The sequence below is a fragment of the Anas platyrhynchos genome, chromosome 16 (assembly GCF_047663525.1).
Source record: "Anas platyrhynchos isolate ZD024472 breed Pekin duck chromosome 16, IASCAAS_PekinDuck_T2T, whole genome shotgun sequence".
In the NCBI taxonomy this organism is placed as follows: domain Eukaryota; kingdom Metazoa; phylum Chordata; class Aves; order Anseriformes; family Anatidae; genus Anas; species Anas platyrhynchos.
This window is the reverse complement of record NC_092602.1, coordinates 8,405,566-8,421,706: the sequence shown is the minus strand read 5'-3', so window position 1 is coordinate 8,421,706 and position 16,141 is coordinate 8,405,566. Positions and strand designations below refer to the sequence as shown.

Here is a 16,141-nt window from a genome sequence, read left to right as displayed (position 1 = left end):
AAGGAGTTATTAAGGAAGGTAAGCCGGGGAGGGATCTGCTGCCATCCTCTTGGCACTCAGAAAGGCAACATGGTTCAGTGTATATCATGTATGCTAGCACTTACTAATTCAATAAACACATTGTTACCTCTAAAACCATGCTCAACTATTGCAGCAAGAGAGCCGCTAGGTGTAAGAATTTTGTCAGGATCATTTGGCTACTTGCAGCTCGTGAGCTCCCACGCTGGGATTTCACAGCTGCTGTGCACTGGATGCGTTGCTGGCACACCAGGATGCAGGGCGGCGTTTTTCACTCCAGCTGTGCCTGGCTCTGCTTTTCTTTTCATTTTCTGCCTCTTCCTATGCTGAACCATTTTAGATAGTTTCTGAAGGTCTCAAAGAGACCTCTGAGGAATTAACAAAACATCCACATTATATAGAATCTGTGTTTACATACAATTTCACTATGTGGTGCTACACTGTACATCTCTCTCTGGCCATGCTTCTTATTAAAACAAACATTTAAAGGTCTTTGATTTGAAAACTGGCATTTGTACTGAAAAGAATGTGTAATGTGATTTAAGTGCTCTATGTAATTGAAAAACAACACACCACTGTTATATGCTATAAAGGACTTCTTTGTTTTTTCCAAATTTGATTTGTTTACTTGCCCTGCAGCCATACTGAGAGAACAGAATAAATGGCAACACCTCTTTAGGTCTATTTGAAAAAAGAGTCAGGAAAAGGAGAATGAGAGTGGCCAGAGGGCTATGAGGAAGAAGAGATGAGTGCTGAGATAAAAAGCAGCCCAAAGGAAGATTACAAGGTCTCAGAGAAAGAGATCAATAATGGTGTTAACAATGGACCTGCAAATACAACTATTTGCATTTTGAAAACTTTTTTTCCCTCCTGCTTCACTATGTCCAGAGTATCTGGAACACTCTCTGCACAGATAAAGCACCTCTGAAAGGACAGCATTTCAATGAAAAGTCAAGACCCTGAGGATGCCAGAATAGTACGTGACTACTGGAAACACCAGCTTACCTTCCCTGCCCATTGCTTGTTCTGTAAGAAGCAAGGATCTGAGACTGCTCTAATTTATAAGCAACGCTCAAACAACTCTCCACTAATTCTGTCTCCTCCCTTTTCCTTTTCACCTCCCTAGACCTTTCACCATTTGGTTCCCTTGAGAAAACCATGACGAATTTCCACCTGGAAATTTCAGTCTCACTGTTAGGTAGTCTCTTTTTTTTTTTTTTTTTTTTTTTTCTGTTGTTGATGGCCCTTCCTCTCCACCCTCTTTCTCTTTACACATTGAGACTTTTGACAAGGTCAAACAATCCATCTTAGTTTCTATATTTATATCTGGGAAGCTCCCTCCAGTAGCACAATAGCATTTTGGATAGGACAGTTTGACAAAAACTGTAGATAGGAAAGATGGCCTGGTTAAAAAAAAGAGAGAGAGAGAGAGAGAGAACAATTTAAAAAAATGAAAACAGCCTGAGTGTTCATACAAAATAAGCATCCACTAGATACATAGGGATTTCTGACCACAGAATAAAAGCTTAGACAATGCTCTGTACATTATTTTGCCAGCTTATGGGAACAGAAAGACATAAAGGGTCTTTGTTATATATTTGGTACTCGAGAATGCAGTGCAATAGCAAAGGCTAGCACCAAAAGAAGCCGTGAAGTGCAAATGCAATGAATGAGAGATGGCTGAGTCAAAGAAAGTCAATAAACATTAAATGGAAGGAATAAACTCAAGGGCCAATGAAAGCAGGCCTGTTTAGTTGAATATATTAATTGAACGTATTAGAAGACAAGTGAAAGACACAGACACAAAGATGTGAAACCAGAACATTGAATACTTACAGAGAATGTACTGAAATAGCAATCAAGGGAATTGAAAAAAGTCAGCAAGGAAGGCCTGTAAAAGAGGGAAGTGCAGGAAAGAAAAAAAAAAAAAAAAGAAAGAAAGAAAAAGATGATGGATTAAAAAAAAAAAAAAAGCCTATTAAATATTTGAAACCAAATGGAAAAATAGTAATGGGAACCTCTCTAGGAAAGAAAAAAAGTGTATCTACAAGCATGAGAACAGTCAAAAATGCTACAGCAATAGTAGAAACAGAAAGGCAACGGTTTCTTTTGACTCAAGGTGGAATGCTGACTACTCTGTGCGAGAGCTAGCATTGGCTTATGAAATGATATGATGAAACTTGTTGTATGACACTATCCCAAAGCAGACTGCTGTCATGTGAATTACAGCTACCCAAAGCTCTGGAGGAACATGGAGTTTAAACTTCCATTCTTTGTCACTGCTATTTACATTTACATTCAGCATGTTAATTTATATGGAAAGAATGAAATTACATTAACGTCAAATCGTCCAGATGCAGTTTGGATTTGAAAATATCACAGGTTATCTGGAAAGCACCTACACAAAAAATCAGTCACTGAAAGGAGGGAATGTCATCTTATAACCACCCCCAGCCCTTTAATACCTATAGCGTATAATCCGAACACCTATAATCCTTGTCAGGGGAGTTAATGAGAAGTGATGGAGTAAGTTGTGCAATCTTTGCTTCCTTTTCAGGGACCTCCCTTGGAGTCTCCTGCCAGAGCAACAGTGCAGGTGTCCTTTACCACATCTTGTATGGGGACAGTGTGAATGGCCCCTTGAGAATATTCTTCTTTTTGTACCTACCTCTATGGAAAATAAATATACAGTTGGGTTTTTCTACTGTGAAAATGCAACTCCCCTCTAGCGATACACCAAGACACAGCTTCAAAGACAGTAGTGTTTTTTTCCCCACTTTCCTTCCACGCTGTTTTTTTCTGGTACAAAGAAAAATCCTTATTTTTAAAACATTGATAGCTTCAAGAGTGAGTTGTCTGAATCTGTTTTTCCTTATTTATCTGAATTCTCACAGGAAGTGACCACCAAAGGTACTGCAGATGGTAAAAGCTGTAATAGTACCAGTCCTGGGCATTTCTTTGCATTGGCATTAGAAAAATGGATCCTAATAAGTTAGTAATATAAGATATTATTCAGCGTCATCAAAACCTCAGAAATATGTACAACAGAATAACCTCTAGATTAGGTCAAGAATCATGTTTTTCACCTGGCTGTCAAGTTGAGGGATTTCTCCAGTGCACTACGAAAGGCCATTAAGATCTTTTTCCCACTCATCCTTTTATCTCTAACCAGGAAGATTCATTTGAAAACACCTTGATGACGCTTACCCACAAAACTTCCTTATCTAACTGCATGTGAATCACTTCAAAAGGAGACACATTCTGTTGGCAACCAAAGAAGCAGCCTTAGCAACAAGACAGCTGGAGAATTTTGTTTTCAGAGAGTTGCTTGTGGACAGTATGTTCTGCTTTCTGCTTCCCCATGGCACTGCTCCTTCAGTGTTGACTTAGTATTGTGTAAGAGTCAGTCACTAGTTCATAGCAAAGACATCACTTGCAGTGCAGATGACGATCATTTTACCTTTCATGCTGTTCCCTTTATGAAATAGTGCATATGTACTGACTGATGGAAAGCTCAGTATGTGATTTTCCCCCATAACAGAATTACCACAAAGAAATGTGTGAGGAAGCTGATGGTTTCCAAAACCTGTCTTCCCCTGCAGAAACCATAGTGGAGAATTGTATCAAAGTATTAGCTCTAAAGGTTCACATCTCAGCCTGTCTTAACATCTGTTGTTGTTGAGAGTAGTTGTATATAAGGTGTGTATAACAGTTGTACGTAAGGTGCCTTACATCTATCTTCTTAGCAGGAATAATTCTGGGAAAAATGTTATGGTGGGGAGAACTGGAAACACAGAGCAATTGGGGGTGTTACTTGGGCTGATGTCTTCACAGAACTGTTCGGGAAGCTCACTGTGGAAGCAATGCTAAGACGGCATTCATGAACAGTCTGGTGTTGTAATAGTTTCCATGTCCCAGTCCCACATCTGTGTAAGGAAATGAGTTATCATATAATTTTGATCCTATTAAAAAATTCAAAGTACAGGCAGAAATAGAAAATGCACTCACACTTTCACCCGTGTCTCTTCTATCTCCTCCTGCAGGGGCTGCTGACATACTGCATGCTGGTTTGATTCCCTTACTTATGTTCAAACTGAAGTCTGAGTTGGATGAAATCCAGGAGCTAATCCTAGATACACTCTCCAACTGTCTACGTGTGGAGGCTTCTGAAGCTCTATCAAGTGGTGCCATTACCATCCTGAAGGAAAAGCTCACACATTCATCAGTGACCATCAGAAGCAAAGCAGCTCAGGTCCTTTTAGAAATTGGGTAAAAGAAATCTATCTATAACACTTAAGCCCAAGAAAATGCTAATGAACTCAGTCAAGTCTATTAATGTACAGTGGCTATTCCACTATACATTGAAGCTGCTATATTTCACAAGGAAAATAATATCAGCCTGTATGCACACATAGGTTGAAGACTTCTAAAAATTCTAACTGCTACAAATCACTGAGGAAAGCAGAGGCTGATAAGTTGTTCCTTTTCCTCCTATTTTTCTTGTGTATTGTTTGTCTTCTGGGCCGTATTAAATATTTTCCACATGTAAGAAGCTGGAAAGAAAGAGACAGAATTGACCTGAAAGAATGATTCCTTGCAGACCCCTCATATAGTAGTTGTTTTGAATCTGTTTGGGGTTCAAACTGGTTTCTAACTAAATTGCCATTAGGAGAACCAGCACACTTCTTCCTATATCCTGTTCCTTGCTGCTGACAATCAGTCTCCAGCACATCACAGGAAGTAAAAAGAGAAAAATCCAAACATCACCTAAAAATAGCCTAAAAATCATTAAGCCCACACACATAGGTTAATATGATAATAATTGGTATTTTATCAGCAAGTAGACTTACTAGACACCAGGCATAAACAGATGTTCCCTCTCTTTTCTTTGCGTCTGGGTAGTGGTGCTTCCAACAGTCTAACAGTCAGAACATTTAGACTCCAAAGAGAACAGAGAGGAGAGGAGGACTGTGTCAGCACCACCGTTATGAAACAAAGGAGCGCTGTAGGGAGCCAGGCATGGGGAGAAGCTGTGGGTAGTTGCATGTTTAGCAGACACAGTTAAAGAAAGCATCTTAACCATCTTTTCTGCACAGTACCCATCCAGAGGGAAAAATCGTGGTAGGTGAAGTTATTCCTGTGCTGGTGAGCCTGTTAGAAGACACTGATCCTGAAGTCCAAGCTAGCGCAACAGGAGCGCTGATGTTTGCTACCATTAAACCTCAGGGTAAGAGAAAGAGGCAGTTCTGTTGGCTGCTGTTCAGAAATCCAATTTTAAGGCAACTTAATACCTGTGCCCCTGTTCTCTTCCCCCCCAAATCCTCTGTTTCTAGTAGCATAAAAGCTGTGCCAGAAATTGTAAGATCAGGACATTTCATAGGCAGTTTCTCACAGCTAAGAGAGGAGTGAATATTAATAAGGCTGGTGGTTCTCTCAAGTAAGTTACAAGACACTGAAAATACTAACTGCTGAATTTTCAGTGTGATGAGTGAATAATTAGATATAAAAGACTCTTAATAACAGTAGTTGTATTCCAATCCTCCTCTGCAACTGTCCCCCCTGTCTTCCAAAGACAACACAGGCATTGATCTCAGTGTTTGAAGTGTCTTTAAAAATAGAGGAATGGAGGATGTTCTTAAGGGCATCTAATCCCCCCCCCAAAAAAAACAGCTTATCCTATCACTTGGTGTCTCTCACCTTCTCAGATAGTTTGTTACAAATTAAATAATAATGTGCAAGGCAGATAAAGTCAACTAAGATCATTTTTCTTAAAAGCTAGCTGGCAGCTAGCTTTGGTTTTCAAGAGAAAAGCATGTCCTATGTCTTTACACTGCACAGTCAGGGTGTTCAGAGCTCTAACTGGGCAGGGAGTCAAAAGAAAAAAAATCAAAATCTTGTTGATTACATGCAATAACACATTTTAAAGCAAGTTTATTTTTCCACAGGGAGATTCTCAGCCCTAGGTGCTGAAGCCATTCCACCTTTACTGAAGTTGGTTGCTGGGGAAACCAGCAAAGCCCGTCTGAGCGCAATCAAAACCCTCACCATGCTGGCTGAGCTACCAGAGGGCTGCAGGAAACTCCTAGATCATACAGACACGTTTCAGCAGTGTCTGAATGATCCCTGTGAGGCAGTGAGAAGAGCTGCCGAAATTGCCATCCGTGTCATCAAAAGGAAACCTTTCTGAAGATGTCATGTTTCATAGAGATCTATTGCCCTCTGTTGTTGTCTTGCTGTAAAAGTTGCATGATTATATTCGACCTTCAAAAACAAAACTCTTTCTCAGTTACTCAAAAACAGTTCCTCCTGAAAAGTCATTTGTCAGCTGTTTCACATCTGTCTTACAGGTCACAAGCAGAGCAATGGGGAAAAAGGAAAGGTAGCAAGTCTAGAACTCTCTACCAGGAGTTATTTCCTGAGATACCAAGTTTTTTCTGTCATACAAGAAACTGGTCCTTTGTGTAGTCTTCGTATTCTCGCTTTTTGCTGTTTCTTTTTTAATCGCAGTCTGTCAGACACCAATCAATAACTAATTATATTAGAAAGAAAGGTTCATAATTAACCTCTCCAGCAATCTTGGCTGTGCTGGGAAATTGACCTAGCAAAAAGCATTTACATGAGTTTTGTTGCAAACATATGTTGAACACAGGATTAGAACCATTTAGAGCATCATCATTGAAAAAATCAATGGCAATGTCATAGAAAAGCTTCCCCTAGGGAAGTCTGAGGCTTTCCCAGCCTGAAACATAGCCAAATTCTTTTCAGCACCATTCTAACAAATTCTGTCACTGACAAGACTTGCCAGAAATGAGTCTGGTGCAGGGCCCCAGTGTTCCGTGCAAAGAGCACCTCCACCCATCTCTCCCTGCGATGAGGTTTATCCATGGGATGCTCCCCCAGCTGACAGCAGCCACTACTGCACCTCAGTGGCCCCTTCTGAGCCCCCTCTTGCTGTGTGCCTGCAGCCCCTCCCTCAGCCTTAGCTCCAGCCACGGCCCAGGTTCTTCACCTGCTGGGGATCTCAGCAGACAGCCCTTCCCATTCCATATGTTTGGTGCCAGGCTCGGGGTCACCACGTGCAGTTATCCACACTTACAGTAAGGAGAAAATAAACCAGCAAGGCTTTACTGAGGTAGCCCTTGGAAAGCTTGGCTGTGCCTCCAACATAAGAGGGATCAGCCCCGATCTGAAGTTGGTTAGATTATGGAACAAACATGCCTCTGCATTTGGCTATTACTTGCTATTTTGTACTTTCATAGAGCTGTGGTCTACCCTTTGCGTTAAAAAAAATAATAATAATAAATAAATAATTTTTTAAGTATCAAAAAATATAATGAAAATGGAGGTGTTCTGCCAGAATGGAAGAATTTGGCTGTTGTGGCTCATTTTGAGGGGAGATGGAGAGTTTGAGAGGAAAGCCAATACTAATATTATGGTCTAGTCCAACAGAAGTTGGACAAGACAGTTTCCAGAGGTCCCTTCCAGCCCACAGTATTCTATGATTAATGGCTGTCTAAACAAAGAGATGAGGAGATAAACAAAACAGAGAACTGAAAATGTCACTCCCCTAGTTGGAAAAAAAAATGCTTTTTTCTCCCTTTTTTTTTTTTCTAATGAATTTTACTTCACAGAATTTAATATAACTTCGAAAGTTCAAGCTGTCTGAAACAAGCCTATCCAAGAAGACACAAATTGCCCAAAGGAAATAAGGTAGTTTCTGATTTTAGAGCTGAAGAGCAGATGAAATGGAAGTTCAGTAATATTTTGCTCACTGTGTAGTCAAGGCAGGTCACTACTGATACTGTAAATTCCTCTGTCTGCAGTTGCTAGTGTGTAATTTAAGAGGCATCAAGAGAAGGCCTGTGTGAAGAAATGAAGCAAGTTTGCAGGACAATTCCTGGCCATTAGAAGTGCCCACAGCAGCCGTCATGGTGCAGGTGACTCAGCTTCACAAGAAATCCCATTTATTTTCACTCAGGTATTTGCTCCCACATGGTGTTCTTCTAGACAGAAGTTGTAGTTAAACAGAAGCTCCACGTTGGTTACACAGCGGTTATCTGTCAGGGCAGCTTTTTTACTGCAGAAACCCAGTGTCCCACTGCAAACTGAAAAGTATAAGCTTATTCTAGCCACTGCAGGCGTGATTAAAGTTAAAAGGTTTCTCTTCCATAGCTTAACCAGAAGAAGACTTCCCTGCCCTATAAAGATGTGATTTAAAAGCATTGAGTCAGTTGGTTTTGTTTCCTCTGGTCAGGGTCTTGAAGGAACTCTGCCTTTTCAGCATACTTAACGTGCACAACAGACATAAGGCACTCACGTGTAACACATATCAATGCCTGAGTGCATCCAGTTCGATAAGTGCAAGTCAGAAGAAGTCTCACCTACACTTACAGAACTTCAGTAAGAAAACGCAGTAATGATCATTTTGGCTCAGTTTCAAACATCTGTCACAGCCTTTGCCCTGATAAATCAGGTATTGCATTTCAATGAGTTCGGAGAATAATTAGCTTGTTCAGATGTAGGAATAAGACCATCCAGACTGAACTGCTCTGACAAGAAAATTAGCCAACTTGGACCTTAAGCACTGCACTCTGAACATCTGCCTGATCATTGCTTTAGAGACAACATAAATAGTTTCCTAATCAGGTTCTAACATGGTATCAGTGTTCTTGTCTTACACACATGCACAGTACAAAAATGGAGCAAAGCCTTAACTGAGCTCTGAAGTACGGCCGCTAGTATATTTCTCAATCTCCCTGTTAAAACAGCACCTGTAAGATGGAAGATAAGATCAGAGCCCTGAGACAGTAGTGGAGAAATCAAAGCAATCAGGAAAAAGTCCTTGAAAAAGTTTTTACAAATAGAGAAAATACTGGGGAAAAACTGAATGAGCTAGGTTGATCCAAAATTTATATGAAATAGAAAAGGGAAAGGAAAAGGAAAAAAAAAAAAAAAAAAAAAAAAAGCAGTGGCATGAACAGAAATTATAGGGTAAAAAGAATTAGGCAGAAATTATAGGGTAAAAAGAATTAGGTAGAAAATACACAGAACAATCCCAGATTTTTTAGGTTTGGAATTCTCGGTATTTTATTCTCCATTGTTAAACTTTGATTCTCTAACTTAGCATATAATCACTTACTGAATTTTCATACCTAAAAAGAAAAGAAAGTCCTTATGAGGAAGGATTTGCTTTCTCGTCTGAGATACACAAAGTCTTGAAACAAAGGAGAACAAGATGTATGAAGTTATACTAAGAAGCTGATTTATAGGTTAACCCAAGATATCCTCTGACCCTAGCAATATTTTGATTTCTGTCAGTTATTACTTAATTGCTGAGTACCGCATTGCCCTTAAGACTGTGAACAAAATGAAAAATGCATCCTAGAATTCTAGTACTGACATTCCGATAAAACGAAGAGACCCCCTGTAATAGCAAGTCCAGGGGCAGGAACAGGTAAGGTTTATATGCCCTAGGAACTTCCCCAACAAGGCAATGACACTGATACTACGTGATTCTAAAGGGACAGCTTGGAGAACTGAGTGTTCTATGAGCTCTCTCTCCTTTCGCAAATGAGGACATGCTTTCCGTCCTGCACTCCATGATTCTACATCATGGATTTAGCCCTAGACACGTGCTTATGTCAACACACAGCTGAGGAGTAGCACCAGTTCTGGAATACTGTGTGTACAGGGAGTGCCAGGGCTGTCCACAGCTATCTTCCCACTTTGGAATGAGAGACAAACAGCCCTTAATGTTTGAGGCTGGGCAATTAGCACTCTAGGTGTCAGTAGAACAATCAGGTGGATCAAAGAAACACAGCAGAATGACTGACAAGTGCTTCCCCTTGGACTGACTTAGCTTCCAGTTAATTATACTCAGTAATAAAGCTGCAATAAACTTCATCACAAAAACCCTAAATATGCTTTTGTATTGCTTCATACATGCTTAAATTAACATATTAGTTAATATGCCTGGGATCTGGCATTATCCCATACTATAATTAAGTTGTTTCAAAAGAAATGCTGTGTATAGAGCACATCTGCCTTTAGCACTACATGCTCTACTAACAGTGTTCTACGCTATGACAACATCAGTACCTCAGCAGATTTTAACATCAATGGAAAACAATTAGTCTTTTTGGTTCGCAGCCAACAACAATTAAGGTCCCGATAAAATTAATGTGGTCCTGGGTCAATACTGGAATTAATTCACTTACGTTCTACACAGATGAAGTTTTCAAGTCAGCCACCCAACAATTCTGTGATGGGAGTTCCCAGGAGTTTGTGAGAAGTGAGACCCTCATATATACCAGCCTCGCGTGCAACATTCCTCACAGGTAGAGGCTCATTTTGAATGCAAAGTTTATTATTTTTTCCCTATAAGTTTCCAGAACGTTAAGAATATCATACCTTTCTTCTCACAACTACAGATTCATTTCCCTGTCCCCATTTATTTTCAAAAGTCCAGGACCTAGAAACCATTCTGTTCTCATATAAATCCTGCTTTGGGAAATAGCAGCTTTTAATCTCTCCATGTTCCAAAGGGAGTGGTTTTGCTTGCCAGAACTATATTTTATATTTACAAAAAAAATCAAATTCAAATTAAAAATGCATAGAAGTGAGAGATTTGTCTAAAGAGTCCAGGTAAGTCAAATTTGGCTGTTTATTACATTAAACCAGAAGGGCAGAATGTGTTTTCTCTGACTACATGCAAAACGCATGTGCTGAAAAATTCAAGTCCAGGATCTATTTCTGTCAAAATTTGTAAACTCGAGTGAGTGAAAAATGATTATAAATAGTTTGCTTTAAATGTAACTTGAATAAAAGTTTCTAGTCATAAGCTCCAATATTGTAAGTACAAATGCTACACGGAGTAAGGATGAGTTCACGCTTACCTGAGCTTGAAGTTCTCCCAGGTACCCTAAGGAGAGCAGGGGAGCTGCTCTAGCCCTAAGCACTGCCAGGTGAGGAGAGGGCAGGTGTGGTAACCTCAGGGAAACTGCACTCGTGCAGCTGGCTGGGGTAGCTGACAAGATGTAGTGTTCCTCAGCAAGAAAAATAACCCAACCTGCTTTATTAATAAGGGTAATTACCTGGGCACTACTGCACATTATACTGTCTGTCATCGGAACGAGATGTCAGAGTGAGTTACGTTTTACTCCACCCTTTAAGTTCTCTAGAACAGGCAATACACACTCCATTAAAAGCGCTGTGAATCACCGAGAGTTATTTGTTGGTCCTGGAGTTGCTCATTTTGGTGATGTATCGCCCTCTGTTGTTAAACCTGTGATGTTGCATTTCAGGTTAAACAAGGGAAGCTGAAGCGGCTGCCCTCTTCCCTCGCTATTTTGGTGCCCCACAGTAACACTGCATATGCAGAACACCTGCAGAGACCTGCAGCTAGGAAATAAGAGCGTTAAATTAAAAACAACCAACCACAGCAACCCTCCTTCAGAAGAACTCACCTGTGACTCCACAACCTTCCAGTCACCTTTCTCTCTGCAGTGTGACCCCAGGAATATTGGTTTGTAATGCTCCTCCAATCCAGTCCTTCAAACAAATGAACTCAAGAGTTCTTCAAAGACAATAACCAAGGCTCTATAGCATTTCTCTGAATGTCAGCCAACACTAGAGATAACACCTATTTATCCTCTTTGCTCCCCATTCTGTGTCAGTTTTACTTCACATGAACATTCCTAATTTTGCCAGTGGAGAAAGTGACCCAAGCAGGAGTCAAGCCAATCACAGTTGCAGCTGCTGCTGTTACAGTTCACCACAGTCACTTGCACCTAAAGAACTCAGCCTTGGGCTAGGCCTTAATTCACCATGGGCATTTTGGTCAAAACCAGGCAGTGATTACTGCACATCTGTTCCAAATTAAGCTACAGACCTCCCCTCCCCAGTGACTTGCACGTCTGTGCATGAGCGTTTCCCTTAACAAAACAGGAATAAGACCAAGTTCTAAGAGCAGAGTGTTCTCGTAACCAAAGTAATTAACATTTGCAAGGTACTTGGATACATTTGTTGAGTGGTACAGAAAAATTAAAATATAAATGAAGAGTGGTTACCCTTTCCAGGATTTGGCTTGGAAATAAATGATATAGTCATTCTTGAATTAAAGATCTGATTTGTTTGGAATGTGTTCTTTACATAGTGCTGCAATTGGCTTACAGTGCTACTATGTGATTTTTTTAAATTGTATTTCAATTTATTTTGTACCTTTCATTTAAAATAATACTCTATATCTAACTAAAAGCCATTAAAATAAATTGTAACCCTACAACTAACCTGCCAGGGTAAGCCAGATGTCTCAGGGTCACCCAAAACAGAGTTGTATTATGATGATTTATATTTTTTTCATTTACATTTTACTATTAGTCAGGGCTACATCTGGAGTCTCTCCATTAACTATAAGTACTTCAAAATTTACAGTCAAACATGGAACAAGTATGCACTTACTATTTGCTTTTCTAAAGCATGAGAAAGCCCAGGACTGTGTAAGCTACTTTTGGGGTTTTGTCTGAGAGTACCCCACAGCAACAGCTACAACACGGACACTGTTCCACTAAGAACTGAAGAAAAGTCACTTTCTTCCTTAAAATCATGAAGCTGCTCTTGAACACAATACGTACCAACCTGAGGTGGCGTTTAACTGTTAATATAAAGGTAAAAGGTTTTATCAGTTGTCCACAGGAAAACTGCCCTGCATTGTGCAATTCTACAAAATTAGAGGACTACCCTAAAGAGTAGTCAAACTCCACATAAATATTTGAACCCTGGCCTCTAACAATATCCAGTTTTCAGATCTGAACCAAGCAGGTTGTTGAAGATGTACAATGAACGTCTCTGTTAAAATTAGTTTTTCAAAATACTTTAACCCTGGAAAGAAAATGAAGTGACAGTGACCAATTAACAAGGAGGTCATCTAAAGACTGTTTAGCCTACTAGGATATAAATTATGCTGTCTGTCTTTATCCAAATGGCCATGCAATTTCACCATATTTTCTTTTTGTAACAGAGCATGACAAAGAGGGATCTGGGCAATCTTCTGGAAGTTTTCTTACTTGCCGTCCATTACTATTACACAGAGCCAAAACCTAGACACCAAATTAAGTTTCTCTGTCTTCCATTACATTATATAAAAATCCCATCATTTTGTGGACACCAAATGCTTCAAAACATACAAATACTTTAATACATACAAGTCTTCATAATCCATTAAATATAATTAATTCCATGGTCTTTAAAATGCTATATTACTGTATTAACTGTAAGAAGAAGGTTTGCAGTGGTATTTATAACAGTGATGATTTAACCTGGACTATGCAAACCCTTTCTGTATACTGCAGACATACACTGAAGAGCAGCTGATCATTTGATTTTAGATCCAAATGAAGAAAAGACATTGTCAGAAGATTACAAAGTGAGAGTGGTTAAAGCTGCAGGAGTTAGCAGTGATGTGGTGTAGCACATCATGGGCAGAGATGATCCTGGCTTCCTATTTAGATACACCTATTGCAAGTCTGATGCATCCTGCTATAGAATGCTGTGGGAAGACACATCACACTGAGATGCTTTGCAACAATGCAGCAATGTGCAATAGCAACAAGGAATTGTGCTGTGGCTTGACTACAGCAGCTGATGTCTTCTTTTTGCACTTGATTTCCCAGGAAGCTGAATTAGATGGTAAGATCTATTGCTTTTTGCCTTGAAGAGTTACATCTGTCTTCTGTTTCTCCAGCTGGTTTCAAACTTACCAATTGGATACAATCAGACTGATTTGGCTGTGGTCCCACAGCTGTGACTGTTCTCCTTCATGAACTGTTATGCTAGCTCATACTGTTCTACTGAAGTTTCATACAGCATGAATTGTATTTCTCATTGAAGTCTTCAGAAGAAAGATTCACAGTTTTTCAGAGAAATAGTACAAAGGTCTCAAATGTGCTGGAAAGCAAAATGCAAAACCAGCATTCTGATGCTTTGAGCTTTTAGCAATGTTCATGGATTGTTTTGTAGTACCGTTCATACAGAGGCAATATGTTAACACCATCTCCAGGATCAAGAGGCCCTAATAACTGTGGGTAGAGATCAACTTTGACATACCAAGACAGGAATCAATCAGTAATAAATAAATAAATATATACACACATACATATATTTTAATATATAAAATATATGTGCATATATATAATGTGCTGTATGTATATATAATATATGCATTTTGTATAAAAAAGCTTCACATTCAAGTACAGTTACATATTAAAATATACAAGAGGGGGGACCTTTTGAAGTTAACCTTAAACAAAGAATCTATCATAAGTAGAATTCTTACTAGGATCATTGAATTATGTTTTGCCTAATTTCAAAAGGCAATCAGTTCAGATGGTTAGTGTTCCGCTTATTACTGAGAACCATAACATGATGAAAAATATCATAGAATGTGAAAGTGGAAAAAAGCAATAATGGAAAGTTAGATGTAGTGTTAAACATATCAGTATATACATAAATCCTTTACTTAAGATATTCTGTACTTGGAGGGAACAAAAGTGATTGTTTAGTTTGAATCCATACAGTCCCTCAGATGTTTGTTTGTCTTAGTAATCAAATTATTGTAGGAGAAAGGAAAAAAAAAATACATGATCAGAAGAGAAATGGTTGAAAATTAAAGTAGTATCAGAGATAAAAGATGGTTCAGATAGTTCACAAACTCTGACATATGGCTCATGAAATACAGTTCAAGCAACCTTGTTCTGCACCTAAAATATGAAATGTATCACGAGAAGAGAGAATATTGGATGGAAATTCTGAATATTGGATGGAAATTCTGAATATTGGATGGAATTCTGAACTTAGAATGATTCAATTTCTAAACGGAAATTCTCTCTCTTGAAATCTCAGGGGTCTTGATCTTTAGATTGTTGAAATTATGATCACAAAATCAGTGAGTAAATCACCCTGATTTTTACAAACTTAGACCATGAAAATACTAAATGTGTCTAACTGTAAATTTACAAGTCATTGGTTTTGCTTGCCAATACAGTACAATTTCAGAACTGTAATCAGAGGTTTATGCAAAAAAGGCATGGCAAAATACAGCCACAGTCAATAGGATGATGCCATTGATATTCACAACATTCCTCCAAAGTGGCACTTCTGTTGTGTCAGTCAGTTTCTCCTTCAGTGCTTCCTCTTCCTCCTTGCTGAGTTTGGGTCCTTTTTGTTGGTCTAAGCCACAGAACCAGTTGTAAGCTTTCTTTAAGCATCCTGGTTCTTCACCTGCCTCTGAAACTGGAAGGAATAACACACTGGTCATGAAATGTAAGCACAGACCACTGCGTGCACTAGAAGTTCTCTATGACCGAAGACCTTCCTGTATTTAATATAGCAGCTCTGGTTTATGGTTTTAGTTGCATGGAAACATTTTAATATAAGGCAGCAAGAATCAAGTTAATATTGTGTTTTTACAGCTCAGCCAGAAGGAAAAAAAAAATAAATGTGATTTTCTAAATGGTGCAAGAGGGCCTTTTGTAGCATGTAGACTTGATCAAGTATTTGAGAAGCAGACCATGCTGCAAAGCTTAACTTGTTATCTCAATTTTTTCAGTACTTTCTGTACTTCAAATTAAAAGCCAACTAAATTAATTTTAGGATACTTATGAAAAAGAACTTGACCACAGACCCGAAAGCCTAGCAAAGAAAGCTGATGGTTTTTCCCAGATGGATATCTGGCAATTCACTTTCATTTTTCTCCCCACCACATCTTTACACCTTTGATCCTGGCTACTACACACTATTTCCAAATGAATTCTCTTTATTTCATTCCAACTGCTATAGTCATATGCAGTTCTGCCAAGGTATACCACTTCTAACCTAAAGCATCTCCATTGTTTTAGTCATAGGACTAGCAACTAGCTATCTAGAGAATAAGAATTTCTTCCTTTACTTCTGATCTACACTAAGATGGACAGATTGATAGAAGGCACCTTACTAGTCCTTTAAATTTGTGGGGTTGTGTTTTTGGTTGTTGTTGGGGGTAGGGCATATCATTCTTTGAGTAGTCTGCATGTTATTGTCCCTTTAGGAATAGAATAGGGATTCTCAAGTACATTGACAGCATCTGCAG

The 16,141-nt window shown here is 39.1% G+C and overlaps 3 protein-coding genes across 5 annotated transcripts in view; 1 reads left to right on the top strand and 2 right to left on the bottom strand.

The window, feature by feature from the left end:
* GNAZ (G protein subunit alpha z) overlaps nt 1-11,077 on the bottom strand; it is an 85,563-nt gene extending 74,486 nt beyond the window's left edge. Inside the window, exon 1 of the mRNA XM_072024591.1 lies at nt 10,914-11,077. The gene's annotated coding sequence lies outside the window, so the exon portion shown is untranslated. The remainder of the gene's footprint in view (nt 1-10,913) is intronic.
* The window catches only part of RSPH14 (radial spoke head 14 homolog), a 96,086-nt gene extending 83,428 nt beyond the window's left edge, over nt 1-12,658 (top strand). The window contains exons 4-8 of one of the 3 annotated variants that reach the window (XM_072024592.1): nt 4,062-4,287; nt 5,115-5,245; nt 5,964-7,728; nt 7,842-10,355; nt 11,322-12,658. In XM_072024592.1, coding sequence (XP_071880693.1) covers nt 4,062-4,287; nt 5,115-5,245; nt 5,964-6,205 — 599 coding nt within the window. In that variant the 3' untranslated portion in view covers nt 6,206-7,728; nt 7,842-10,355; nt 11,322-12,658. Of the gene's footprint in view, nt 1-4,061; nt 4,288-5,114; nt 5,246-5,963; nt 10,693-11,321 lie in introns of those variants that run through there. The other 2 variants (XM_005026721.6, XM_072024593.1) reach the window with 2 other exon arrangements.
* A 529-nt stretch (nt 12,659-13,187) lies between these two features.
* The window catches only part of SLC5A1 (solute carrier family 5 member 1), a 29,466-nt gene continuing 26,512 nt past the window's right edge, over nt 13,188-16,141 (bottom strand). Inside the window, exon 15 of the mRNA XM_005026696.6 lies at nt 13,188-15,306. Within this exon, the coding sequence (XP_005026753.1) occupies nt 15,086-15,306 (221 nt within the window). The 3' untranslated portion in view covers nt 13,188-15,085. The remainder of the gene's footprint in view (nt 15,307-16,141) is intronic.